The following is a 27086-nucleotide window of genomic DNA, read 5'->3' as shown; positions in this document are numbered from 1 at the left end:
CCACAGTATTTTAATGATTACTTAAGTCTGCTTTGTTTAATGGGCTATTCCAAGAGCTGGAAGATCAGTCAGCATATAAATGACTCATAAAGATGACTATTTATAAAAATTGCTGTGATGGAAGTGGTGATGTATCCTTTAATCTCAGTACTTGGAGGCAGACGCAGGCAGATTTCTGATTTTGACAACAGCCTGGTTTACAGAGCAAGTTCCAGAGCAGTTAGAACTAAAGAAACCTTGTCTTGAAAAACAAAATAACCACCACCAAAACAAAACAAAAACCTTCTGCATTTTTTATTTAGAGAAGAAGTGGAAAGAAGGCAGGACTGAGGCTAACTGACCTGAGGTTACAGCTGACCATAGGCATCCTCCCTGTGAGCAGTCAGGACCACAAAGGCAGGGGGACCCATATCCAGTTATATCCTGCTTGACACAGGGAGGCACTGACATCCCTACCCCCACATATGCTCACTTTGGATAAAAGCTCTAAGAACACTAGGTCTATTTGTAGGTACCAAACAAGCTACTCAATAGTTAATACAGGTTTCAAACAGTTCAGGAGGGAAGATCATGGGTGCTGAAATACAGACAACTTCACCTAAGGAAGGAAGAGCAATATCAGCATTATCCAGACACTGCTAAGGATCCATTTCCCAAGGGATAACTGGCTGTTCGTCAAGGAAGCTAACAATCAAGCTTCTCAAAGGTGTGATGAAAAGAACCCTGCGGAGAGCAATCCCTGGTTGGGATGGTGTCATCATAAGGCAGCTTGACTTCTCCGGCCAACTTGCCCCTTTAGGTGTCTTACAGGCACTGTCTCGAAAGCTGAGCTCCAAGAGAGAGAGATACTTTTAGGTTCTGTATACATAAACCTCTGCGTGTGGTAACTTGGGCTAGGAGTCTATACCTTTCAGATAAGTAAGACCCAACTACCTAAAACCATAGACCCAATTAGGAAGATGCAACGACTCAGTTTTTAAAAGAGTTACTTTTAAAAGCCCACACATGACTATTCACTGCACATAAGCAAACTGGGAAATGATGGAAGCTAAGATCAGTGGTGGAAGAGCCGGAGATCCGTGTGAGCCAGGATGATCCCTAGTTCATCGCACGCCTCAATCACAACCTTGTCTGCAGCGGATCCAGATGGAGCGACAATGTAGGCCACACCACTCTGCAAAGGAAAATCCCAAGACCAATGACTTTCAAAACACAATGACATGCACATATAGAAAAAACAAGATTTCCCTCTAAAAAGCAGAAACCAGGGGTAGAAGAGTTGGCTCAGTGGTTCATAGCACTAGCTACTCTTCCAAAATAAAACAAAAAAAGAAACCCCAAGCAAAACAGGAATTTGGTTTCTAGCACCCACACAGCAGCTCACAACCATCTGTAACTCCACTCTGGGGCTTCTGGATACCCTCTTCTGGCCTCCTTGGGCACCAGGCAGGTACACACATATATAGAAACAATCACAACTGTATATGATAAAATTTGTTCATAAATAAAAATAAATACATCAGCCGGGCTGTGGTGGCACACACCTTTAATCCCAGCACTCGGGAGGCAGAGGCAGGAGGATCTCTGTGAGTTTGAAACCAGCCTGGTCTAAAAGACCTAGTTCCAGGACAGTCTCCAAAGCCACAGAGAAACCCTGTCTTGAAAAACAAAACAAAACAAAAAACCCATCTTTTTACAGAAGGATACAATTACACATTCAGGCAACAGAATTTAGGTTATGCCTATATCAGATAGAAAAGTGAAATAATTCTCCATTTGTTTCCCATCAACACAGCTGTACTATGCAACTCTAAGTAATCTAAAAGCACAACTAACGTCTTTTCTGTGGTACTGGGATTGGACCTGAGGTCAGGTGCTCTATGCTGCATCCTCAGCCTCAAAGGCAGATGGGTGCCTGAATTGGCTTCTAAAATTCCGTGTCCCCAACGCACATGGACCCTCACTCACTCTTTTGGCTCGGTCCACGTTATCTCTGAAAGGAAAGAAGGCATCGGAGCTGACAGAAACGTCTCTCAATTTGTCGACCCATTCCTTCTTCTCTGCCTCAGTGAGTAACTCAGGGACTTCCTCGAACAGTGCCTTCCACTTCACCAGGTCTTCTCCCTAGGGAGCCAGGGAGCAAGGTGAGCTCAGTATCACCTATAGCTTTATCCAATGGAAAGCACAATGCCAGAAATCACTTGGGCTTTTCCTATGACTGTTCACTAAACAATGACACACCAAGCTCCTATTTTCAGAAGCTCTTTGATGCTTAAGAACATTTTCATTAAAGGAAAGGTCATTCTTAGAGTACCAAAGAGATTTTATCTAACTTTTGTAACTCAGTTTATCCCAGACCTACCATGTTCTCAAATCTCTAAGTCTGTAAGTTTTTATACCTTCGAGAAAACATTGAAGACAATTCTTCATGTCCAATCTAGGAAGCAGATGATAACTGATGTTTGTGTAGATGAACTACACATATACAACTGTCCCAGGTATAAAGTCAGCTGTATGCAAATCAAAACAAACTCATGGTGCTTACTACTGCTTGGATGCTTGTGTTACTTCTGAAGTTTACACTGAAATCTTAATCTCCAGTACAATGGGATGAAGAAGCAAGGCTGTCAGCAAGCCATAGTAGAACATGCCTGTAATCCTAGCACTGGGAGCTGAGTTCCACTCAGCATGCACTACATAAAAGACCTCTCATCTTAAACAAACAAAACATAAACAAAGCAGTTATCATGAGGAGACCGTGCCTTGAGAACATTCTTGTTGAAAAACAGAAAAGGTACTAAAACCACACCAAGTTGCTGATGGCCTTTGTAAGTATGGTAGAGGAGAGCCCCTGGTGACCAGCCAGGTCATTTACAGTTCAAGTCTAATACACACTACCAGACAGCAAGCCTCTGCTGACACCAGGAGATGGGTGAAAAACAGTCCTAACAATGACAGTATTATAACCCGAGGGGGAAGTATGGGCCTACAAAATTAATTCAATGTTCATAACCCAGGAAGCAGAGACTTGTGGTTTCAGAAAGGGTCCAACAGTGAAAGTGACAGGGATCAGAAGATATTTTAGTGACTTCAGACAATTCAGGATTTCAAGAAAGTCTCTGTAGAAATACCATGAAAGTCTGTCCCAAAACAATGACTGAATCAACACAGCCCACCTGGAACACAATCGGCCCATACCTCACCAATGGTGTCCGTCACATACTGATCAATGGCATTGGAGATTTCCGCTCTCTTCACCCCGGTTTTAAACTTCATGGAAAGCACTCGTGGATGGTGTCGCAGCCACCACGAGTTTGCCTTATCACCTGCAAGGCGCGTGCAGTGTATCCGAGACTGCTGTCCTGCTCCGATGCCAATAACCTAGGAACACAGACATTTCCTTTTAAAGGATGACAGCAGTGAAGTGATGATCGTGAGTGGCTTTGCTAGTCCTCAGAGACCCTGCCCAAGGACCAGTGGCTACAACTTGTCAGCATTTAGTGACTAGAAAGAACCAAGAATCTTAACAGTTGGCACATATGAAAACCTTGAAAAGCAGGGGCTAGAGACTTGGCTTAGGACATGGGTTCAATTCCCAGCATCCACATGGCAGCTCACAAGTGACTCTAAGTCCAGTTCCAGGAGACCCAACACCCTCACACAGACATACATACGGGCAAAACACCAATACACAAAATAAAAATAAATAGGTTTTTTAAAAATTGGGAGTGATCTACCTTGCCTGCATCAGTGGCCACACAACCAGATAATTTGTAAAATATGTACGTTTAAAGCTGGTCCACTGTGTTCAAATTATTCTTTAACAACCCAAGCACTAACAAGGCAGAGGCAGAGGCAGAGGCAGAGGCAGAGGCAGGCAGAATTCTGGGAGTCCACAGACCTCAACAACAAGTTCAGGTTGACTCCTAGCCTTGCTGCCCTTTCAACAAATTCTTAAAACACAACCTAAGAGGTGAGGGTGCAGCCTGTGGTAGAGCAACTGTGTAGTACACATGCCTAGTGCACTCAAAAGGCTTCAAAAGACTAAATAACAGGCTACACAAGAAACATGTTCCATGTCCATGGAAATACCAGCAAGGGGTGGCGGCAGTGGGGGTGGGGGTTGAGTGAAGAAACCAGTTCCACGAATCCAAAATGAGCCAGCTCACTCCAAGCAAGAGTCAACGTAAGCAACTTAATACTTGCCTCTGGCTTAGTACTTGGCTGCTTACTTCGTTCTTATTAGTTTTACGTCCACCAGGGTACTGAGTAAACACTGACAAACCAGGAAGAGAAACTTGGCAAGTCTTCACTTTCAAGCGCCTTGTGCTTGAGGCAGATGGGTTTTTGAATACTGTAAAATAATAGTGCCCATGAAGTGGGCTGAGTGTGGTTGGTTACCTGTCCGTCCTTGGCGTAGCACACAGAGTTGGACTGAGTGTACTTGACAGCAACAGTGGCTACAATGAGGTCTCTGAGGGCAGACTCCGGCAGCTGAAACATACAGAATGCTTAAGTTTCACCAGGCTTTTGAAATCCCATTAGTTTTAAACTATGGATACACCAGTGTGACAGACCTGTGACGCAGTTAGGGCCCTTAATGACAGCCAGATGAACGAGTCATGCTGCACGCTTTACTGAAGACTGAAACACGTTAGCATATCTGTGACTAATGTAGTCCCCTGTGTCACCCTCAAACTAATGGCAACTGTTCAGCAACAAGATGTGAAATACTACATTTATTTTAAAAAGACTATTTTTTGACCAGCATATCCTTAATAACTGAGGATATAAGACTCAGGATCAGAAATAATACTGAGATTAAATTTCATGTTATACACTACTGTGTCAAATGGTACCAGTTTTTCACCTTGCTGAAAACAGTTTAAGAAGCTATTTAAAAATATTCTACAAATTCTAAGCCAACATTCAGCAACAAGTCTGTAATAGCCCTAAATAGCCCTTCCTTTGATACAAATTAGGAAAGAGGACAATGACCCATGTGTGCATGCTAAGTAGATAAAGGGTACTGGCTACCAAAAGAGAAGACACATGATGCCTGCAACCCCAGCAATCAGTGCCCAGAGGCTGATGAAGGAGAAACAGTGTAGACTGTGAATCGAGAGAAAGAAGAATAAAGTTTTGTTGCTTATGGAAAAATAGATATAGCTGAGGAATGTGGTAATATTTTGTTTGTGCTCTAATGCATAAAGCTTGCCTGAAGATCAGAGGGTGGAGAGTGCTACTACTTAGCTATATAGGACAGGCAGTGGTGGCACACACCTTTAATCCTAGCACTTGGGAGGTGGAAGCAGGAAGATCAGGAGTTCAAGGCCACATTAGGCTACATGAAACTTAACCAGTCTAAAAGAGAAACAGAGCTCACGCGTTTGATACCAGCACTAAGGAGTTGGAGACAGGAAGTGACATGGGTGGAAAGAGGAATAAGGCGGGAGGAGAAAGGAACTTAGCGCCCCCCCCCCTTTTTTTGTCTGAGGATTTCATAGAGGTAAGAACTCTAGTGTCTGGCTACTCTGCTTCTGCTCTTTCAACATTTATCTGAGGCACTTTCAACCGATATCTGACTAAAGGTTTTTATTATTAAGACCAATTAGAATCATATTCTCAGAAACAAATACTCTGTTTGTGGTCCCTAGATTTATTGATCTTTAAAATCATGTACAGTATATGCAATGTGAAAGAAAGAAAAACTGTTTGGGGAACAAGGAGAGCAAAGTAGAGTGGGAGGGCTAAAGGGGACGAGTATGTGTGTGTGTGGGGATGTGGTCAACATACAATACACACTGTGTGAAAAGTCCTTAGGTTACACAGTGTCATATGCAATTAATACATGCAATGAAAATTTAAACCTTTAAAAGCCAAAAGTTATCAGCTTCATTCAAATTAAGCTTCTACTCTGTAAAAGAGGGATGGAATAGAGTATAGGAGAACATGACAACTGCATGTGAACCTATACTTTTTAAATCTCAAAATTCGAAGTTTAGTTTTAAAGAATTTAAAAAAAAACTTATTATTCTAAGACATTAATATATCCTTCATCTTTTGTTTGAGTCAACAAGTATAATCGGACTCCACAGAAAACTCTCAGAAGTCACCTTCAAATATAGCTCTGGCATTTCCAGTTAGATCAAAGAATATGAGAAATGCCTGTGGGGGTGGAAGGAAACTCAGCCAGATGAAGCACTATTTCTAAGAAGGGATAAGACTTCCTGTGTACAGCTTCCCCTGCCCAGCCATCAAGACCAACTCCATCTCAGATCTCCTCTATCTTCCACTCTTGCTACAATGATTTGTTGGTGAAGAGACCAGTTTCCCTCCAGAAGCAGAGAGAAGCAAGTCCACAAGCTAATGTTGAGGGGCACAGATCCAGGGAAAAAGCTACACACTTGCACATTTCCCTAGTTAGACATATTTAACTATTCTCTGTCCCAATTCTATAATTTTTACAATATAGAGAAAAGTCCTCTCCAATAATGTAGAGATTGAATGGAATACTGCATGTAAGCAATTCTTCCCAGGTCATCATTATCCTAAGAATAGACCTCTTCTATGGGGTAACAATAAATAAATAAATAAATAAATAAACAAAACAAAACAGACCACCAAACTTGTTCACATTAAAAACAATTGTCAAGCACTGAAAAAGGAAACAACCTAAATACCCATCAAGGCATAGATCTCTACACTTGGGTTGTCACGTGGCTCTTCACTAGTGCAAAACAACATTCATCAGTACAGAAAAACATCTGTAACCTAATGCATGCAGCTGAAGATGACACAATCCCAATTAGTTATGACTGAAGACACATTTCTATGTATGGGCATATACAGATAAGCTTCTAATGTGTCAGGCTTACCTGACAACTCAAAGATGAGATAGCTGCTTGCACATCTACCAATTTCAAATATGGATACCTTATTAGCATTTAGTTATTTTCAAACTTACATCTTTATTCTTGGTGACAATATTGCTAAATAGCGACTTGTCAATGACACCATTATTTCTCTTCTGGCTTAAACGAAGACCAAAGAGTGTTCGAACTTCATTTTCATCCGGTTTGTAGGACTGGTCCATCTACGACACAAATTTTAAAAGTTACAAGCATTATATCTATAGTCTCAAATTTTCTATAAAAATTTTCATTCTTGCTGGGCATGGTGGTACATGCCTCTAATCCCAGTACCTGGGTGGAGGACAACAGGTTAGAGACTAGCCTGGGCCACAGTAAGTTCCAGGCCAGCCTGAGTTATACTGCCAAACCATGTCTCAGAAAACAGGACCAAACACTAGCAAAAGAAAGACTTTACTCTTAAGTTACACCCAATTTCCTAACATGAAGATGCATGATGACATCATTTAGAATGACGTAATACAATGGCCAGGCACTAAAATCACCATGGGCACACTGTTATGTTAATCACAAGTTACCACCCTTTCAGTTCCTTTCTTGGATCAGAATATAAAACACACTGGCCAGAACAGGCTGAGGCACAAAATTTACATCCTATTTTTCCTTCTTCCTAAAAATCTGTTACAGAAATTTAACTAATAGTTGAATTATAAGTTAAAAATAGGTTCTGGCCTAGTGGCACATGTGGGCTACACTCTAGCTACCTGGGAGGGCTGACTTAGGAGAACTAGAGGTCCAAGGCCTGTCTCGGTTACAAAGTGAGTTAGCTCAAGTCTAGCCCGGGCAACTCGGTGAGTCTTTGTCTCACGATAAGTAACAGAAAAAGGGAGGGGAGGGTTGCTCAGTGGTAGAGTTTCTGTCTAACATGCACAAGTTTCCCCAGCTCAATTCCCAGCACAGTAAAAATAAACGAAAAAAACAACATGAAATGGGAAAAAAACAAGAATTATGGCTTGCATTTGAAAAATGGTCCCATGTGAAAAGGGTCACTCTGTGAATGTGAGAAGCCACTTTCATCTACCTGCAAAGATGGAAAGTTTAAAAACACCATGCCCAGAAGGACATTAAGGTTGCTGTCTACTTTCTACAGGGGCAGCACAAAGTCTCTGACACACACAGCCTGTGACCCAGCTCTATTTTTCTTGGGACCTAGGAAAACCATATAAAGACAAGAGATACCCTGCAGGATACACGAGTAAGAAACAAAAGACATGCAGATGAGAACACTGGTGGGATGTGTTCTACTTCTGGAAGGACAAAGAAGAAATTCAGAGAAGTCACTTTAACAGTGGAGGAAGACAAGGCTGGAGGCTTTCTACCACGTAACAGTGAACAAGAAGGCATGTAAATAAAACTTAGAAAAAAATGAAGCAAACAATCTTAGACCCCATAAACCACCTGTATAAAACAAATAATAACATTAAGAATAAAGGTGTCTGGTAGGGTGTGGTGGCATATGCCTTTAATTGTAGCACTGGGGGGGGGGGCAGAGGCAGGTGTATCTCTTGAGTTCTCAGCCAGCTACAGGGTGAGACCCTGTTTCATAAACAAACAATAATGATAGAGGAGTCTGATGCTGCTCTAAGTGCCTAATCCCAGCACTTGGAGAGCTGTGAGTCTGGGCCATCGTGAACTACACAGCACAACCCTGTCTCAGAAAGAAAAAAGACAAGGGTAGAGATAAGCACACTAAAGAGGGATAAATCTGAAAGCTGTCTCTGTAAGAAGAAAGAGGTACACAGGGAAAAAGAGCACAAAATGAAACTGAACACTAAATTACCACCTAATGTAGGAACCGCTCTAACCTGAAGAACACAGTAGTTTCCATTTTTCTTTTTAGAAAGTATCTTCAAGGCTTCTTCTTCATATCCTGGGGCAACAATGCCATCCGACACCTGTAAAATACATTAGACGTAATTCTTATTTTTAGAAATCACAAAATAACTATAAGATATAGCAACAATTAGCTGTCCTAAGTAATGTACCATCAACAGAATTAAATTTTTATGGCTGACTATATTTTGCAAGCTATCCTATACTATTTTCTGTTAGTTTTAACTAAGCACAAATGGATGATTCACTTTAATACATACATGAGCCTCAAGGAAGAAAAACTCATTTTTTTTTTTTAGACAAGATTTCTATGGAGCCTGTCCTGGAACTTGCTCTATAGACCAGGCTGGACTCAAACTCAAAGATCTGCCTGCCTCAGCCTCCCTAGTGCTGGGATTAAAGGTGTGCACCACCCCGCCTGGCGGAAAAACTCATTCTTATGCTAGTCTCTGCGTGAAGTGGGCTTGAGGCCTGCACTAGAGGAATCACACTCCAGCCTGGCTCAAGAGAGCACAAAGCAAGGTGAGAAGATCCCAGAGGTTTGTCATCTTGCAACTAGAAACACAATGTCTCAGGGTAGGCATGACCTGTGAGTGGCATGCCAGCCCAGCATGATTGGGTTGGCTCAAGGCCACAGGATTCCCTAAAGTAACTAAACACCGCCATGTATATACAGGCACCCCCACCCCTCCTGACCACTGTCTGTGATTTCCTCTCTGAGCTACCTCTTCTGGTTCTGCCTCTTAGCACTAATGGTGGGATGCATACCTGGTGCTAAGTGATGAGGGTTAGTTCATCAAGTAACTTCTAAGTTCCTCTGCCCTAGTCATTCAGATCTCTATGGGTTTATAGCAAGGTCCAGTCAGATACACCCAGCAGCCAGGTGGCAGTGGTGCACACCTTTAATCCCAGCACTCGGGAGATGGGAGGCAGAGGCAGATGGATCTCTGTGATTTCAAGGGCAGCCTGGTCTACAGACAGCCAGGAATGTTACACAGAGAAACCCTGTCTCGAACTCAGGAAAAACTAAACATTTAAAATAATTAAACATAAAATGAAACCTCCACTTAGACAAATATCCACTTGAAACCTCAAATCTCAAAATTAACAAAAGGTCAAGGAGTTGTGTTTTACATATAAACTCAGTGTCCTACACGGTAAGGAGCTGGCACAAACGACCACTGTCCTACAGCAATGAAGCCTAGAAACAAGTTATTCAGTTACATCTGGATCAAAATTTCCAAACCTCTACTCACTTCTCTGGAGATAATTTTTGCAGTTGGGACATCACAAACATCAGATAATGCAATAAAGTCACCAAATGAAGACATCCTATCGGCCCCTGTAAGTGGAAGTTAAGCCATAAAGTCTCCTTGCATAGAAAAATCCGTGTGATCAAATCCAGTATTTCTCTCTGATCCCTTTCAGGTTTCATAAACATACTGGGGTTAATACATACCCAGAGTTAATATATCAGCCAAATAACCGCTGAGAAGGTAGTCATTAATTTTACCTTCTAAATTAGCTCTTAGCTGTAGGTCAGCATCGGCTACTGAAGGAGGCTAGAGGCCTCCTTCCTCACAGACTGTGTCTCCAGAAGCATGAAGCAGCAGGCCGGAGGCTTTAGCACCAGGCTACAGTTGCTGCCTCTGGCTGTAACTGATAAATCATAGCAGGTTTCTCAAAATACCCAAGAATCTGGTATTTCTGAGTATATAAAATGCAAGTCAAAGCAAACTTAGTGGTTAGAGTAACCACAGGATGTTTTTTCTAATAAAAATGTATTCAAGAGCTATTCGCAAATAAAATGCACCAATCACACTGTTTCTGTTGACTACATTAAAATACTAACATGCACTTTTGTACATATACTCATCTCAAGCATTAACTAAAAACTATGAAAGACAATTTAAATCCTAGAATGTAAGCCACAGGTAACACTATTTTATTCTATTACTTCCTTTTCCTTTAACTGACTAAACCTCTCTTCTGACCTCTTGCTCTGGCATATGCAGTGGCCATAGGTGTGAGAGTCGGATAGAGGTCGTAGACCATGCAGACCCTGGCCTCATCTTCACTGAGTGGGATCCCAACAGCAGCACCTGACAAAGAAAGCAGAAAGTAGGGCAGCAATGGCGGCAGGTAGGGAAAGCATGACCAGGAACCCCCACCCCACCAAGGTAAAGCAATGACAATTTTTTTAAAAAGCCATAAAATAACCTAAAGCCTCAAATTGCTACTTTTCAAAATTGATATCAAAATATTTTTTTTAAAAGGGCCAGAGGTATGTATATCGTAGTGGTAAAACACTTGCAAGGACGGGGGTTCAATTCCCAGAACCACAAAATAAAACCAGAAAACAAAACAAATTTTAAAAATTCACATTTCCCAACGACCTAGCCTGCATTTTTCAAACACCTATGCAGTATATTTTCCAGTACTTGTACCACCTTAAACAAAAATTACTCAGTGAGGCAATTAACACCCAACTTAGAGTGCAGGGGGCAGGAGTACTTTCTCTTTGGCCTCTGAAAGCAGAGCCCCAAAGCTTCCTGAAACACTGGCACGATAGGAAGCTAGACCACTGCATTTCTGACTCTGCTCTGCTTAAAGTCACATACCATTTATTTCTTCCTCACTCGTTTCACTTTAACACCCAATTAACACAAGGAACAATTACGTGCCAGACCGCCGGCAGACCTTGTGACATTATGGATAACCAAATCGCAAAGTTAAGGACTTGCGGGTAGAAGCAAAGAAATGTCATTCAATAAAAACAGGAGCGGAATGGTACACGGGAGGTCTCTATGGTTTACTAAGGTACACTTCCCACACAGAAAAGCGGTTAGCTGGTTCATTACATTATATCACTTCATTTTCACTTCTAAACTTTCAGAATGACACTGCAAGAGCCAACAGAGCAATGTCTCCTAATAATGTCATATTATGTGTATACATATGCTACTAAGTTATATATAACATGAGTTGCCAAAAGTGGCCCATGATGTCCCAGATTATATACCTGGCATCAGAATGTACTAATAATGGAGAAAACTGGAGAGAGAACAAAACAAAACACAACAAAAGCCTGAGCACTCCAGGGCACTCTGGAGCAGTGCCTCACCTGCTGGGCTGACGTGCTTGAAAGAGGCTGCAGCTGGGATGCCCACTGCTTCCCTGAGCTCCTTCACCAGCTGCCAGGCATTCAAAGCGTCACACAGGTTTATGAATCCAGGGGCTCCATTGAGAACTGCACACAGAAACACACATACACATTAACAAGAAGGTTCAATAAGGCTACATATATGCACATTCCTCAAAAAAAAAAAAAAGTCTAGGCTACACAACTGATTTCAGCCAAAAGGCTAAGAATTGAGAGTTTACAAAAGGTAATCAAAGGCTGGGGGTGGAGACAGAGGAAGGTGGAACTCTGGGAGTCTGAGGCCAGCCTGGTCTACATAGTGAGTTCCAGGATAGCCAGGGTTCCATAGTGGGACCCTGTCTGAAGAACCAGCCCCAGCCCTCAAAAAGAAAATGTAAACAATAGGCAAACAGATATCGATAAACAGCAGTAATGATTTCAAAAGCAGCAGAGCAACTGCACTTGGGTCATCTTCAGACATGCATCCTCATCCCACCCCTGCAGTTGCAGACCAGAAATACAACAGTGAGAGAGGCTGGCTGGGCAACAATGACAAAAGCAGCCATTTACTACATCCCTGTGAATAAGATTAAGCATTTATGGAAATTACAGCAACTGTACATATCACAAGTCATAAAGGTTTAAAAAACAAAACCCCCCAAAGACCAATAACTATGATACAAGTTAAAGTGCTGTGGATGCAGAAGAGTGGCAGAAACATTGGTGTTTTCATCTTTCAGAGCCATGCAACAGAAGCTGCAGGCTGGACATGGTGGTGCTCGCCTTCCTTTAAACCCAGCATCCGCTAGGCAGAGGCAGGAAGACCTCTCCAAGCCTGGTCTACAAAGAGTTCCACAACAACACAGAAAATACCAAAAGACAGACTGTAAATGCCGAATGGTACATGCTTGCAATCCCAACACCCTCTGGGATGAGGGGAAAAATATTGAGACCATGACTCAAAACAAGTTTCCACAACCAAAAGAAAACACCATATCCTCACGGAACTTAGATAACAGGCATGGAAGAAACAAAGTCATCCCTAAGCAATAAACTGTTAGATGAGATACCTTACAAGAAGGCGCACAGCAAGCAAAGCAGAAGAGACTGTGAGCTCAGATCCCATCTCCAGCTCCTACCTCTGGGGGTAGCTTGTGAACGTGAGTGAGGGTATGCATGCGTCTAAACACTCCTCAGAACACTAGTTCCCCTTCACACACCATAGTCTCAGAGGTGCTAATAACTGGTTAGACATAACAGAGAGCTCTACAGAGAAATGCTTCAAGTTGCTTCATCTATTATACAGATGAAACAAACAGGCACTATCTCAATTCCAGCCGGAAGAAAGCAGTCAGTCACACCAAAGCCAGCCATTGTACTACATGCCTACAACCACAGCACTCAGGAGGCAGAAGCAGGAGCACCACAAGCTTGAGGCCAGCCTGGTGAGTTCCAGGATAATAGGAACACACAATAGGATGTCTCAAAACCCAAGAAAACCAAAACAAACCACAAAAATCAAATATACACACAACCCCATCTTTATTCTTTGTTCAGCTTTGTTCTAGACTGGCATGTACATTTTAATTATACCACTGCCAAATATTCAAACCACATGAAAAGGCAAACTACTACTTTTTTTTTTCTGTTGTAAAAATAAGTATGTGTTTGGGAGAAATCTGTGAATGAATCTCTTGCAAAAAACTGCTGTTTACATGCCTGGCACCACCCCGCCATGAATACAAATAATAGTTGTACATTCTGGAAGAATGAAGTACCCACACAAACACATAAGGAACAATGAAGACTCAACACAGCACACATGAAGACCATTTTTCTGTGCTGAGAGTGGAACACAGAGCTCCTCAGAATACAGGTGACACTCAGGCCCCAGAAATTCTTATAAAAATGCACAAAGACTCCAAATGCAATGCAGGTTTCTGCTTCGGGGGCTGTCAACCTAATGGGAGAACCAGTTAAGTTGGGTGAGATGACAAAGGGGGAAGGGCCAGCTACTCTGGTCTGAGGTGCTGAGATCTGAAAAAAAAGGCAGCCAGGACCATGAAGAGCAGAGGGGAGGAAGCCTGAGTGCAGGGGTCTGTCAATACCAAGACCCTCGAGTAGAGGCTGCGCTGCACTGGAGCATAGCTAAAGGGGCGGTGGGGTAACTCAGGAAGCAGACCTGAGTCAGCAGGAATGAAGGCATCACCTGATGCATGCACACCAGTAAGACTTCCTGCTCTACAGAACTGAAAGGCCCAGGAAGGAGACAAAGTAGATGGCACAGTCTGGGAGACTCTGGGGTGACTGAGGGACTTGGGGATCATTAGGAACAAGATGTGTCTGTGGCAGAGCAGTGATAGAACCCATCGCTCCCTGGATGGGAGGGGGAAGTTGAGAGCATTTGAAACCTCCTACCCTGCCTGCTCTCTCCATCCTTCCCTGGGCCATGACAGCAAGAAGCCAACAGGAGGAACTGCTGCTTCCCAAGAGGAAAACATGGACTAGTACAATTTGCCTTGAGTGTTAATGAAGCTGTCCTGGCTCTCAGCATGTGTTGACCTTGTGACAGCCTGTAGGGCTGGGGCTCTACATCTAGTGCTCTCCTCTACCCCTTTCCACCCTCCCTCCGCTCAGTGGGAACAAAACAGGGCAAAACACTGAAAATCCCCCTATAAGTCTACAAAATGCCATGTAGCAGTTTCTCCCTAGGTAAAAGTCCAACACTCTCCAACCTGTTAGCTGCCTGCATAACCTCTCCAATATTCTTGTAAGTAATCACAATAAAAAGCACGGGTTCACCACACTGGGCTTTGGTGGTATCTGTGGTCTGTTACTGGTCCCTATCTGGAGTAGATATGTATAAGTTCCCATTTCAACTACAAACCCACAGCTCTAATTCAGTGCAGAGAATTATCCATCATTGTCATTTCTTTCTTTTTTAAATTAAAAAAAATTATTATATTGTATGTGCATGTGTGGGGATAAGTACAGACATGAGTGTCCTGCTCAGAGGACAATTCTGACCCTGGATTGAACTCCAGTTGCCAGCCTAGTGTAGCAACTGCCTTTGCTCTTCAACAACCACTGGTCCCTCAACACTATTTAACTCCACACTTCCATTCTGGCCCACTACACTTGGCCTTTTAGGCCATCAAGGAAATCACTTCTTGTAACATTTGCCAAACATATAGTAGCTCTCAACCCACTGAAATACACAGGTTTTCCCGTGCTGCCTTCCACACAGCTTCAGCTACCAATTACAGACATGCCACAGGATTGTTCTGGGTCATCTTGTGGAAATCCCAACAGTCCCACCTGATCTCGTCTTGCAAAATACAATGTCCCAAAAACTGTATCTCCAACTTGAGCTTTGTTTATCAGCCAGGACCTGTGGTTTGCCAAGCAGTGCAAGACATGTGCCCTCTGACACTCGGTTTGCCCAGTCCACCTGGCACCTCGATTTTGGACAATTGTAAGAGCTATTAAGTAATTTAGTTTATATTCTGAATGGGAGTAACTTCAGATACAGCCCAGAGAAAGTCAGGTGTCTGGACACAGCATGTACTTCTTATACCTTACCTGTGATAGGAAGCTTGGGCTTCAGGGTATACAGCTGGGCAGGTGTCTGATGGGGGTTCATCCCATACCGCAAGGGCATCTGGGAAATCCCCTTACTGTACTGCTTTCTGAAGTAATCTGAAATCGCTTCATCATATTGTGCAGTATGAGTAAATGCCTACAAAAAGTTGCATTTCATGAGGCATTAGGAACACTTCCCAAGGATGCTTTTAGGAACATAGTCATACCACCACCACCATCACCACCCCCATAACCCTAAATAGCACAACTAACATTTCTGCCTTTGACTCTTGACAGAATATTCCTAATATTTGATTTCTCCACATTTAACAAAAGGACAGACTCCCGAAGCAGAGTGTGGAAAGCTGATATATTTAGCAAAACTGAATATGACCTAAACTAGTACATGGAGTACCTGGACATTGCTAGACAGAATTATACAAGTGCACCCCACCTTCAAAGCCAAGTGGCGCCTGGTCTCCAGGGAGGTGTCCTTACTATCAGAGTTTTGCATCTCTGCTGCCACTGTCACATAGTCCTCTGGTTCACACACGACTGTCACCCGAGCATGGTTTTTGGCCGCAGCTCTCAATAAGGTCACTCCGCCTTTAAAGATCAAATATATTATTTTTCTTCGGCATTTTGCTGTCAGTCAATGAGCTCTCTGGTCACTGTGCACAATACTTCTACTTTAATTTTGGACTTAAAAATAAGGGAAAATAGTTCACATGAGCCCCCATAATACACAAAATATTTAGTTTATAGTTCACTTTAAGATTTTCTACATAGTTTATAAAATATTTTCTAAGCCGGATGTGGTGACACACCATCAGAATTTATGCACTTTGGAGACTGGGGCAGGAGGATCAGCCTGTGCAATGTAGCAAATCCCTGTCACAACACGAAATAATACCACAAATACTCAATAAGGAAAACAAAAACAACAGCAAAGGGAATTTAATCTCCACCCCTGTCAGTTCTGAGATGTTTATTCAACTTACCAATATCAATTTGCTCAACAGCTGCCTCAACAGTCACATCTGGAGAGGCCACGGTCTTCACGAAGGGGTAGAGGTTACAGGCAACGACTCTGACAACCAAGGAGAAGTAGCTGTCACTGTCAAATTCTTTTCTTAACGACTGACCTTGTTTACAAGGTTTGCCCACATGTGTGCATGCACTCATAAGTGTAGTGTTCGTGGAGGCCAAAAGAGGACATCAGATTCCCAAGAACTAGTCACAAACTGAAGTGAGGGGCCACGTGGGTGCTGGAACCCTAACCTGGGACCTCTACAAGAACAGCAAGTGCTCTTAACCACTGAGCCACCCGTCCAGCCCCAACACCTTGAAACTGTTAGAAGTTATATAGAAAAGAGGTCTGAAGGAGCTACACTTGCAGAGCATAGAATCAGCACACACTCTGGACACGGCACACATCATCCTTCCCCAGACCATCCTGCAAGCCTGATGCTTGCCTAACCTTAGCTAACTATTTCTTTAAACCATTCAAATTTCATTTTTTTTTTTTTTTTGCTGGGAGTGAGAGTGAGAATAATCCTAACATTCAGAAGATAACAAAAGAGTTTCAGGTCAACCTGGGCTATATAGCTAAACTTCAAAAACAAAATATTTTAAGAAATCAAAATTATAGGAGTATAGAAAAATCTCATTTTGCTGAGTGGCAGTGGTGCACACCTTTAATCCCTGCTTGGGAGGCAGAGGCAGGCCGATCTCAGTGAATTCTAGGCCAGCCTTGTCTACAAAGTGAGTTCCAGGACAGTTGGGACTGTTACACAGAAAAACCCCGTCTCGAAACACAAAACAAACATAAAAAAGAAAAGTCTCATTTTAGACTGTGATTTTTACCTAGGACATTCACATTTATACTATTTTCTCTACAGATTTTGTTCATGATGGGTAAAATACTTGTTTTGCATCCAAAGGGTAAAATACTTGTTTTTGCCTTCAGGGATGTCATAAGTATGGTATAACATGAAGGTCAAACACACTGTGGTCCACCCCAGGACCACAGTATGAGCCCTGCTGGTGAAAACCAGTTCGATGGAAGGGGGAGGACTTCCCAGTTCACCAGAGCAGGCCTGTCATCCAGATCCCCATCAGAAGAAAACTGTCAGGCTACTACTTCTAATGAAAGCGAACACAAAAGCTAACCTGTCATCCCAACACAAAAATAAGAATGACACACTGTGGCCAACCAGGACAGCATCCCAGCAAGGCTGGGTTACCTTAGTACCAAAAAATTAACTAGGGGCCGGTAAGACAGTTCAGTAGGTTAGGGTGCTTGAGGCCAAGAATGATGACTGAGTTTGATACCTGGAGCCCACATGGTACAAGGAGAGAACCAACTCCTGTGGGTTATCTTCTGACTACCACAAGCCACTACAGCATGTGCGCCCCACAAATAAATTAAGATCTTTAAAAAAGAAATTAATGTAAGGTTAACAGAAGACAAAAGCCACAAGATTACTTCAATGCAGGAAAAGTGTGAAAAAATTCAGCATCTATCCATAATTTTTTAAAAAAGAAGACATCAATAAATTCAGGATTGTAGAACTACCTCAATGTGATAAAATGTAATAAAAATCTAACATCATGGTTATTATCTTAGAACCAATATTTTCCTCAGAAATAGGAATAATCACTCTTAACCATTTCTATTCAGTATGTTGCCAAGTTTTAACCAAAAAAATGCATAAAAAAAAATTAACGGGAAGGCATCAGGATTGGATCCAATGAGATGATACTCATACACAGAGAAACCCCTAAGCTGTTAAGAAGAAAACCTATCAGCCTTAATAAATGAGTACAGCAAGGCTGCAGGGCTTATGATCAATATACAGAAGTCAATTGTAATAATACACGTTAGCAAACAACAATCGGGACAGGAAATGAAGAAAACAATGCTGTAACAACAACACTAAAGCAAATCAAATACTGAAGAATAAAATTGCAGAAGCGTCAGATGGACACACTGAAAAATATAAAACGATGTTGAAAGGAACTAAAGAAAGCTAATGTTTCTCAAAAAGGAAAGAAACTTCACATTCAGGAGCTAGAAGTCTTTTTGCTGTATCAGCACAATAATCCCCACATCCATCCACAGATGCTATAAAAGTCTCCCTGCCTTTCCTACAAGTGTTGCACAGCAATCCTAAGTTCAAGTGAGAATGCCAGGGTCCCTGAATAGTTCAAACAGAGCAAGAGGACCCATGGCTGCCCACTTCAAATTTTCCTGCAGATCTACAGTAGTAATGTGCACTGGCATAACCACAGAGACCAAGGATGTCTGAGGAGCCTTCAATACATGATGCTGGGACAATGGAACACAAATGTTTCAAATTACATCTCTGCCTCACACCTCTGTGTATATAAAAATGAGCTCAATTAACAGAACTGGGCACAAAATGGCACAGTCAGGAAGGTGGGGACTCAAGAGGCTGGTCTCAACCACACAGGTGAGATTCTGTCTAAATACAAACAAGCAAAACCCTAGAACCACAAAATCATAATAAGCAAAAATATCTTCATCAACGTAATGAGGAGCCTTGGGTATGACTGCAAAAGCAAAAGCTACAAAAGAAAGAAATTGGACATCATCAAAATAATCGAAACCTGTGACGGTCAAATGACACCACTGATCGAGAAACAAGCCACAGAACGGGAGAGGGAGATCCACTAAAAATCAGTAACGGAGTGAAGGCTGAACACTACCAAGTACAGGGGGTGTACGGATGTGGATGGGAGACAAGAATGCTCTAACAATGAATTTGGTGGTTTTACAACTTCTTTTGAATATACTTAAGACCATCAAGTTGCATCTTTTTAATAGGCTGAATTGTCAAACGGGCAAACCACACCTCAATAAAGCCACTGTGGATTTTTAAAGAAAGCAGTAGCTTCGTTTGTTTTATGCAGCGAAATTCGAATCTTAACTTTTGAAAAACAAAGACTGGGGCTAAGGGCTTAATTCAGTGGTGGGGTGTTTGTTCCAAATGCATGATAACAACAAAGCAAACTTAAATGACATGGTTTGGAAACATTAACTTGGCAAAATTAAAATGCTCACACATGGTTACCTATCACATAGGAGAAGCAGAAAAGGGCTTATATACTGAAGACAGGAGACAACAGGGTTAGCACTACTTATCTTTGGTCTTTTAACTCACTCAAAATTCAGCTTCAAACTTTTTACCTTATAAGGTTGAAATCAAGTCTGGCCATGTCAGCATTATCTTCTGGAATATTTCGTGCCAAGATCCCTATTGTGACAAATGGAGAGGAGATACATAATAAGGTCAAAAACTCGGATAGGCCAGGAGGTGGTGGCACATACCTTTAATCCCAGTACTTGGGAGGCAGAGGCAGGCTGATCTCAGTTGAGTTCAAGGCCAGCCTGGTCTACAGAGGAGTTCCAAAGCTACAGAGAGAAACCCTATCTCTCCAAAACAAACAAACAACAAACAAAAGAAAGATAGTCTATACTGTGTAGCAAACCTATCAGTCACAAGGTAAACCTAGTATTCTTATTTTTTCCTAAGACAGGGTCTCAGTCTGTAGATAAGGCTAGCCTCAAACTCAGAGATTACTTGCCTCTGCCTCTCCCAAAGGCAGGCACCACTACACTAAATGCAGGGCCTCACATTATTGCCCTGGATGGTCTTAAACTCTTGATTTCAAATGGCCCTCCCATCAGCCTTCTTAGTATTAGGGTTACAGGCCTATGCAAATGTACTAAACACCTACTACTCTTAAAGAACATTGACACAGTTGAAGAGTTCTGAAACAAAAAAATTGAGTTTTAACAACAGACACAGACATACAGGCCTATGCTCTAAGCAGGAGGACAGCAGGTTCGACAGCAAGCATGGTCTACACAGCAAGACGGTATTTCATTGAAACAAACCAAACAGAACACCTTTCCCTTCAATACTTGTATCTTATCAGGCCTGTGATCCCAGCACTGAGATAAGACCCAGTCCAGTAGGGACTACAGATAGGAGTTTAAGCTAGTCTTGCCTCAAACTGAGACTGTCTCAAAAACCTAAATAAATCTAATGCCTTTTTCTTATGCAAAACGCATCCCCAAACCCAGAAAAATGTAAGTTAGTTTTACACAACCTCCGCCAGTCTTTCAAGCTACAGATTCATAAGTAATAGCTCATGACTGATAATCCTTAGCTTTTCAGCCTTTTCTCTTTCTTTTCCTGTTTTCTTTTCTATTTACTTTATGTGCATGATTGTTTGGCCTGTATTATCTGTATGTGCACCACTCATGCCTGGTACCCAAGGGGGTCAAAAGAAAGAACTGGAACCCCTGACACTGAAGTTACATGGGGTTCTGAGCTGCCCTGTTGGTGCCAAGAACTGATCCTGGGTCCTCTGCAAGATCAGCCAGTGCTCTCTACTGCTGAGGCCAAGCCTTCCCTCTAGCGCTACCTCTCTGGCCTCCTTTTACAGGTTTGAGTGTAGCTCGCAAGGCAGAAATATACTTCCTGCTCCTCTTACTGCTTAGAGGGCTGGCAGTGCTAGACAAGTGAACAAAAGTCACATTCTTTTGGGAGTCAGTTACAGTGTAACACTGTACTACAGAAATGTACAATCAGATGGTAACATGGAAACACTGCAATCCAGATCAGCTAAACTATTATTAGGTCAACAGCAACTTGTCCTGTAGTGAGGCCAGTTATACTCAGAGGGGATTCTAATGGATTAAGAAATCAGATGGCAAAGGTAACAAAACCAACACAGAAGTACACTTTATAAAAATCTGGTTTTGAGCGTATGACTTAGCTTCTTATTCCTATGTCTTTCGAAGCCATTAACTAAAATATCTGTTATGAACTGAAGGTGACAATCACTTACCAGCATGGACAGCAGGATGCAAGGTTTTCACACGCCCCCCTAACATTTCAGGAAAACCTGTTAGCTCAGACACATCTCTGAAAACAGAGTAATAAAGCCATTACTTGGTTTCCACTACTCCAATCATCTCCCACCAAGCCTACTAGATTCAGTTCAACAGATTTATTTTTCAAGTCCAACTTACACCAAGTAGATCAAACCTTTACATTTTTTTCACTATGCTGGACTTGCAAATTTTAATTTATTTTACAAAAAAGTGTTTTGTTTTCTGAATGAAATGTTTGAAAGAATCAATTAGGTGTTAAAGCAGTGACTTTACAATTTCTAGAGACGTAAGTCATTAAGCTAGTTCCAGGGCTGTAACATAGAGAAACCCCACCTCAAAAAAACAAAAGAGAACAACAACAAAAAAAATCAACTGAGAATCATTTATAGAGAATTTAACAACAGCAGCTATCTATGTATCTATGTATCTATCTATCTATCTTTGGACTAGAAGTATAGCTCAGTGTAGAGTTTGCTTCGAATGCACAAGGAACTGTATAAACAAAACCAACCAGAAACCAGAAAGAAGAAAAACTCAATTTATAAGAGCTGGGAATATTACTTGGTTGTGCAGCATTTGTCTTGGCTATGTGGGACCTCTATTTAATTCTCAGTACTATGCACAGGGGGTGGGGAATTTAGTGGCTATGGGATGGAAGATCTTCTTCACCCTGCTTGGCCACACAACAGAAATCCTAGCCCTCAGGTGGCTGAAGTCACAGGACCTGGACTGCTAGGTCAGTCGGGGCTACACTGTGAGCCAGTTCATTAAGAGACTCTGAAAAAGGTACATGCACCTGCCTCAGAGCCTGACAATCTAAATTCAATCCCTGGGCTCCATGAGGTAGGAGAGAACCAACTTCTGCAAGTTGTCTTCTCCCCTGACTGCCTGAATGAACAGTAGTAAGTCACTAAAAATAGAATAAAATACAAAACCTTGCTTTGAAATCTGTATGTAGAATATGCAATTTGCTTACTCTTGCACCTCACTAATGATGATCTCATTGGTTTGCTGCACAAGGCAATGGTCAACTTCCCTGGAGAAAATCTTGACCTCTTAGGTAACTGTACCATGGCCTTGGACAAGCCACTTCTTGGTGTCTCTGTTTCAAATATGCACTTATCCAACACGGACCATCAAAAAAAGTTGTTAAAACAACTGTGTGAACTAATAACGGAACAAGCCTCTTACTTGTCCACATTCCACTCAGTGAACTTGACTAAGCCAGGCTCTAAATAAACCACTTAGGCCATACAGACTCACTCACTCTTTGGAGGAAACAACACTTTTGTTCTCAAGTTTTAAAAGATATCTACAATCCAACACCCACTCAAGGAGGCTGAAGCGGGAGAATCACAAGTTCAAGGCCCTAAATTTAAATCTGATTCTAAATCTAAAGTTTTTAAATTAAGCTGGGCAGTGGCGGTGCACACCTTTAGTCCCAGCACGCCACAGGCAGAGGAGAGACTCTATCTACAACCTGGTCTACAGAGCAGTTCCAAAATAGACTCCAAAAAGTTACAGAGGAACTCTTGTCTCAGGAAAAAATTAAAAGATGGGCTAGGGATATGGCTCAGTAGCTGACTGGGCAAGACACTGGGGCCAACCCTCAAATTAGAATCAAAAGGCTACTAGTATAATGGGGGCAGGCAGGGAGTGGGCAGTGGCATGGAAATATGAACAGCCATCTGATAAACACTTCTAGGTGATACTCGATGTAAGAACTCCTTATACTTCGTTTGAAATGCAACAGCAACAATGGTGGAAACCAAGTTGGCCCACAGACCTCAACTGCACCTCACAGAGCCTAACTGTCTGCTGTCCTTGATACTGATTCTCATGAGAGTCACAAGGGCAACACGATTCTAATGAAAACATCTATTTAATAAGTATAGGCATGTCTCGTCAATCAGTCCCTTCCCACTGCTCGGGTGATGAGCAGCTTGTGAGTGAGCCAATGACTTGTGCTTTCACAGGGTTAGGAGATGCTAATGGAAGAGGCAGATGTACATTTTCATGTTGTTAAAGCCAGGCCTTGGAAACCGAGAAATGTGTTTGTTCTGCATAACAGATGGCCCTCCTAAATTAATGTTTGAAAACAGTGGCTGAGTGCTAGGGTTCTAAAAGTCAAGTCTCTCAAGTTCTGACCCAACTTCCAGCCCTTTTGTTATGCTGTTACCTGGGAGTTTTCTGTTACACAAATGAGTAGGTAGACTGGGAGTAGAAAGTTACTTTTCTTACAGTGCCTGGATTACATCTCTTCCGGTTTAATGCGGTCACAACATTTTTTCTCCATGGACTTACCTTTAACACTATACCTACTGCCTTACCTGACTGCCAGGCCAGCATCCCTGAGCGCTTTTGCCGTGCCTCCGGAAGCGACTAGACTCAAACCAAGAGATGCGAGGTTTCTGGCAAATTCCACTAGGCCAGTTTTGTCAGACACACTGAACAGAGCTGAAACAGAAGACATTTCTCATTATTCGCGGGCTTTTGCACTGCGTTCTCCCGGATCCGGGGAGGAGCATGCGACTGCAGGCCCAGCACTGGTGCACACAGTCTGCAGGCCCGGCCAGGGGGCCTTCCCAGCTCGGCCAGAGCGTGCTGCACAGGGGGTGGCGGGGCTGGGGCAGGCAGGAGCCGGCCATGCTCCGCGAGGGCCTCACCGAGCTGGCCGGGAGCCATGGTTGCAGTGCAGGGTCTCGGAGAAGGAAGCCGGACAGGCCACGTGCGTACGCAGGGAGTCCGGACACCAGGGATCAGGAAGCGGTAGGCGGGGCGTGCTGACCCCACGTAACCCGAGGCCCCGCCCCACCCTGCCCCGCCCCGCGAAGCTGAAGCCTGGTGCCCGAGGCGCCGCTGGGCGGGGCTGCAGCTGATTCTGAGCCGGGAATTTGCACCCGCCGGCTTCCGGCTCAGAACTCAGATCTGGGCGTGGACGCCTGTGCTTCGCGGGTTTTTTTGGGGGGGAGGGGTGGGTGTGGCCGAGGCCCGAGCACCGATTCGGGGAAACTAGGCAGAGAAATAAACAGTCCCCAGTTGGAGGCGAAGTCAGAATTTGTGCAGCCTTCTACCATGCCCCCCTCTTTTACAGGTTTGGAGGCACAAGCGTGAGACCTACAGATGAAGTCATTGACTCCACAGTACCGTTGAGAGGCCAAAAGAAGTGAAATTGACCATCACTTGAGGTTTTCATACCATGTCATAAAATGGCCTGAAGTCTACATGAAGATCACCATCTTGCAAATCTGTAAAATGATCTTTTCCTTCAAGCATGGGTGAGAAGAGTGGTAATAATTAAAAGGTTGCAGCAAGACTTCATTTATTAAAAACAGGAGTAGCAAAGTTGAACACATAAGCTTCTTTTTAAGTGACACCTTTGGCACAAAATAAACGCATCTTGCTGTGTACACAGCCCTATTTTTTAATGTTAATGCTTTAATACTATTAATTTTTAATCTTCTTTAATACAATTCAACAAAAGAACCTACAATTCTATAAAAAGAACCCCAAATGCTACAATTTATTAAAAGACTAGCTTTTTATTTCCAGTCTAGGCTTCCCATCTGTGCAAAGTCCCGTTTCCTGTTACCTGGATGCTATTTATTTCTGTTTCTCACCTTTCCCTCTCTAAAAGTTCAATCTCTTTTTACTCTGAAGGAACCAGACCCTCACCTAGCCCCCTGCAGAAAAGACCCAGCAAGACAAAGGCCCCTGACTCGGCAACATGTGCTGAGTTCCCTCCTTTGCCTGGCCCCTTAGTCACTAGGAAGTCAGATACCCTCCATGACAAGAAACCAATCAGAAGTTAGCTGGCAGGTTTTGGATGTGCTTTATGATAACACTGGATGACTATAGCAACCACCCCGAGAGGGCCTATAGGCCATAGCAACTAGTTGACCAACCAACACAAGACAGGTCGTTGAAGCCCAGAATTGCACCAATCCTGAGACTATTGGGAACCCCCCCAGATACTCCCCTTGTTCACCCCAATAAATTCCCTGCCTCTTGGTCCTTCCCTGTCCTTCTTGCCCCACCCCTTTGTCTGTGTTGGACAAAGGAACCAAGCTAACTCCTTAAAAGATAAAAGACATTTTGGTGATTTCGGGGTTCAGAATCTGGGCACAACAACTCCTTCAAACATCTATTTCCCAGAATCAAGAATTTTGTTTTTCTGACCTCTGAACACTTCTCACATTTCTAAGAAAGATATGTTAGAATCATCACAGTGTCTTCAAGATGTGTTTACAACTTTAAATGTTGAGGTTCAAGGGCAGTGGTACAGGAAACTGCCCTGGTCAATCACATTAGATTTCTATAGAGGTTAGAAAGCAGTAAACAATAAAAGGAAATACATAATCCTTAGAAATTAGACATTTTTCTCAATACACACACACACACACACACACACACACACACACACACACACACACGCATACACACACAATTTGGTAAATATTTATTGAGCCCTATCTGCCTGACATGAAGACAAAAAACTATGACATGATTGGCTGCCTAGGAGCTCAAGATGGGAAGAAAGCACAGACACATACCCTGGAGCAGTGAAAAAAAGAAAACAATGTATTAAATTAGATTAACTCAGACCCCTGGTAACAGAGTAAGACATTCCTTTTATTTAAAGCTATTTACTATGATTAATTTTATTCTCTCATAGTTTTAGAATACAGGCTTGCTGATTGTTTCATTTGTTAGTAGCAGGAAAAAAAAAGGGTGAGTTTTGTTCTTAGTTGTTTCATCACCTTGGACAAAGTCACTTCTTTCAGGGAGGGGATCTACCTTGCCTTTCTTGTAATGCTGAACAAACAAATTGTGAAGTGACTGGCAGATACAATAATGCACAAGTGTACCTCCTCCATTCATTCTCTTGACATAGTGACCACTTGGATATGTTTCTGAGCTGCCAACTGAAAGCAAGCTAGCATCTTGAAAGTGAGAAATCCATCACCCATGAAGAGCTAATCAATCACTACTGCTGCTATTCCAGACTGACAATAAAAATAGGTAAATTCCATAATGATTATACATTCATATATTTTTATTTCATACCCCACCCAAAGGAAGCTTGAGGATCCTAAAGTTACATTAACACATCTGGAAAGTGTCCTATATATGTTTTTCCAATCTTGAATGTATAATTGGTTTCTGTCCCATCCCAAATCTAGGCTTTTCTGATGGCTACTAAAGACTACTGAAGCTGATTCACGTTGGGCTCACTACAATTAAGGGTTTGTGCACCCCAGTGGGAACATCTGTTATAAGAAGTAATTCACTAAGTATTTTTTTCACAAAACCACTTTTGGTAGAAAAAGTGAGTTGAGAAGGTTAGCCTACTAATACTTATTAAGAAATGCAAGGATTTTCCTTGAGGTCTGGGAACTATTTGGAAACAGAAAGTCGGCAATTGAGTTAGAACAAGAAAGCAGTTTGAAAGATTCTAGAACTACACCACTGTAAACTAGAAGAAGCTGCATCGGCATTAAAGATTCTGCAAACATCACTATTATGGAGAGAAATGTTACTAGATACTCTTTATAAAAATAGCCATTGCTGGGCAGGCCAGAGATGCCCCCCTGCCCCGCCCCCAATCAACACCTGAGGTGGTGGGAGAATTGGCCCTGAGGTCATAAGGGCAGGAGAGCTGCCCCTA

The 27086-nt window shown here is 42.5% G+C and overlaps 1 protein-coding gene across 1 annotated transcript; it reads right to left on the bottom strand.

The window, feature by feature from the left end:
• Positions 1-277: 277 nt before the first annotated feature.
• Positions 278-24242, bottom strand: Atic (5-aminoimidazole-4-carboxamide ribonucleotide formyltransferase/IMP cyclohydrolase). Its single transcript, XM_027397155.2, has 16 exons — positions 24085-24242; positions 23749-23875; positions 21373-21449; positions 19703-19769; positions 16491-16579; positions 15944-16095; positions 15490-15646; positions 11890-12015; positions 10760-10867; positions 10022-10107; positions 8738-8827; positions 6968-7096; positions 4402-4494; positions 3199-3381; positions 1969-2124; positions 278-1174 (listed from the first exon to the last, which is right to left on the bottom strand). The coding sequence occupies exons 1-16, from the start codon at positions 24101-24103 to the stop codon at positions 1055-1057; spliced, it is 1779 nt and encodes a 592-aa protein (XP_027252956.1). The 5' UTR covers positions 24104-24242; the 3' UTR covers positions 278-1054.
• Positions 24243-27086: the final 2844 nt, after the last annotated feature.

Source organism: Cricetulus griseus, chromosome 2 (assembly GCF_003668045.3).
Source record: "Cricetulus griseus strain 17A/GY chromosome 2, alternate assembly CriGri-PICRH-1.0, whole genome shotgun sequence".
Classification (NCBI taxonomy): Eukaryota; Metazoa; Chordata; class Mammalia; order Rodentia; family Cricetidae; genus Cricetulus; species Cricetulus griseus.
The sequence above is the reverse complement of the archived record's forward strand: the minus strand, read 5'-3'. Positions and strand labels throughout refer to the sequence as shown.

What these genes read in the sequence shown, in the direction of transcription:
- Atic (XM_027397155.2), bottom strand. An exon ending in TGTTGAGCAAATTGATATTG is followed by an intron (nt 16,096 to 16,490) that starts GTAAGTTGAATA and finishes TGATCTTTAAAG; the next exon opens with GCGGAGTGACCTTATTGAGA. An exon ending in GGCGCCACTTGGCTTTGAAG is followed by an intron (nt 15,647 to 15,943) that starts GTGGGGTGCACT and finishes AACTTTTTGTAG; the next exon opens with GCATTTACTCATACTGCACA.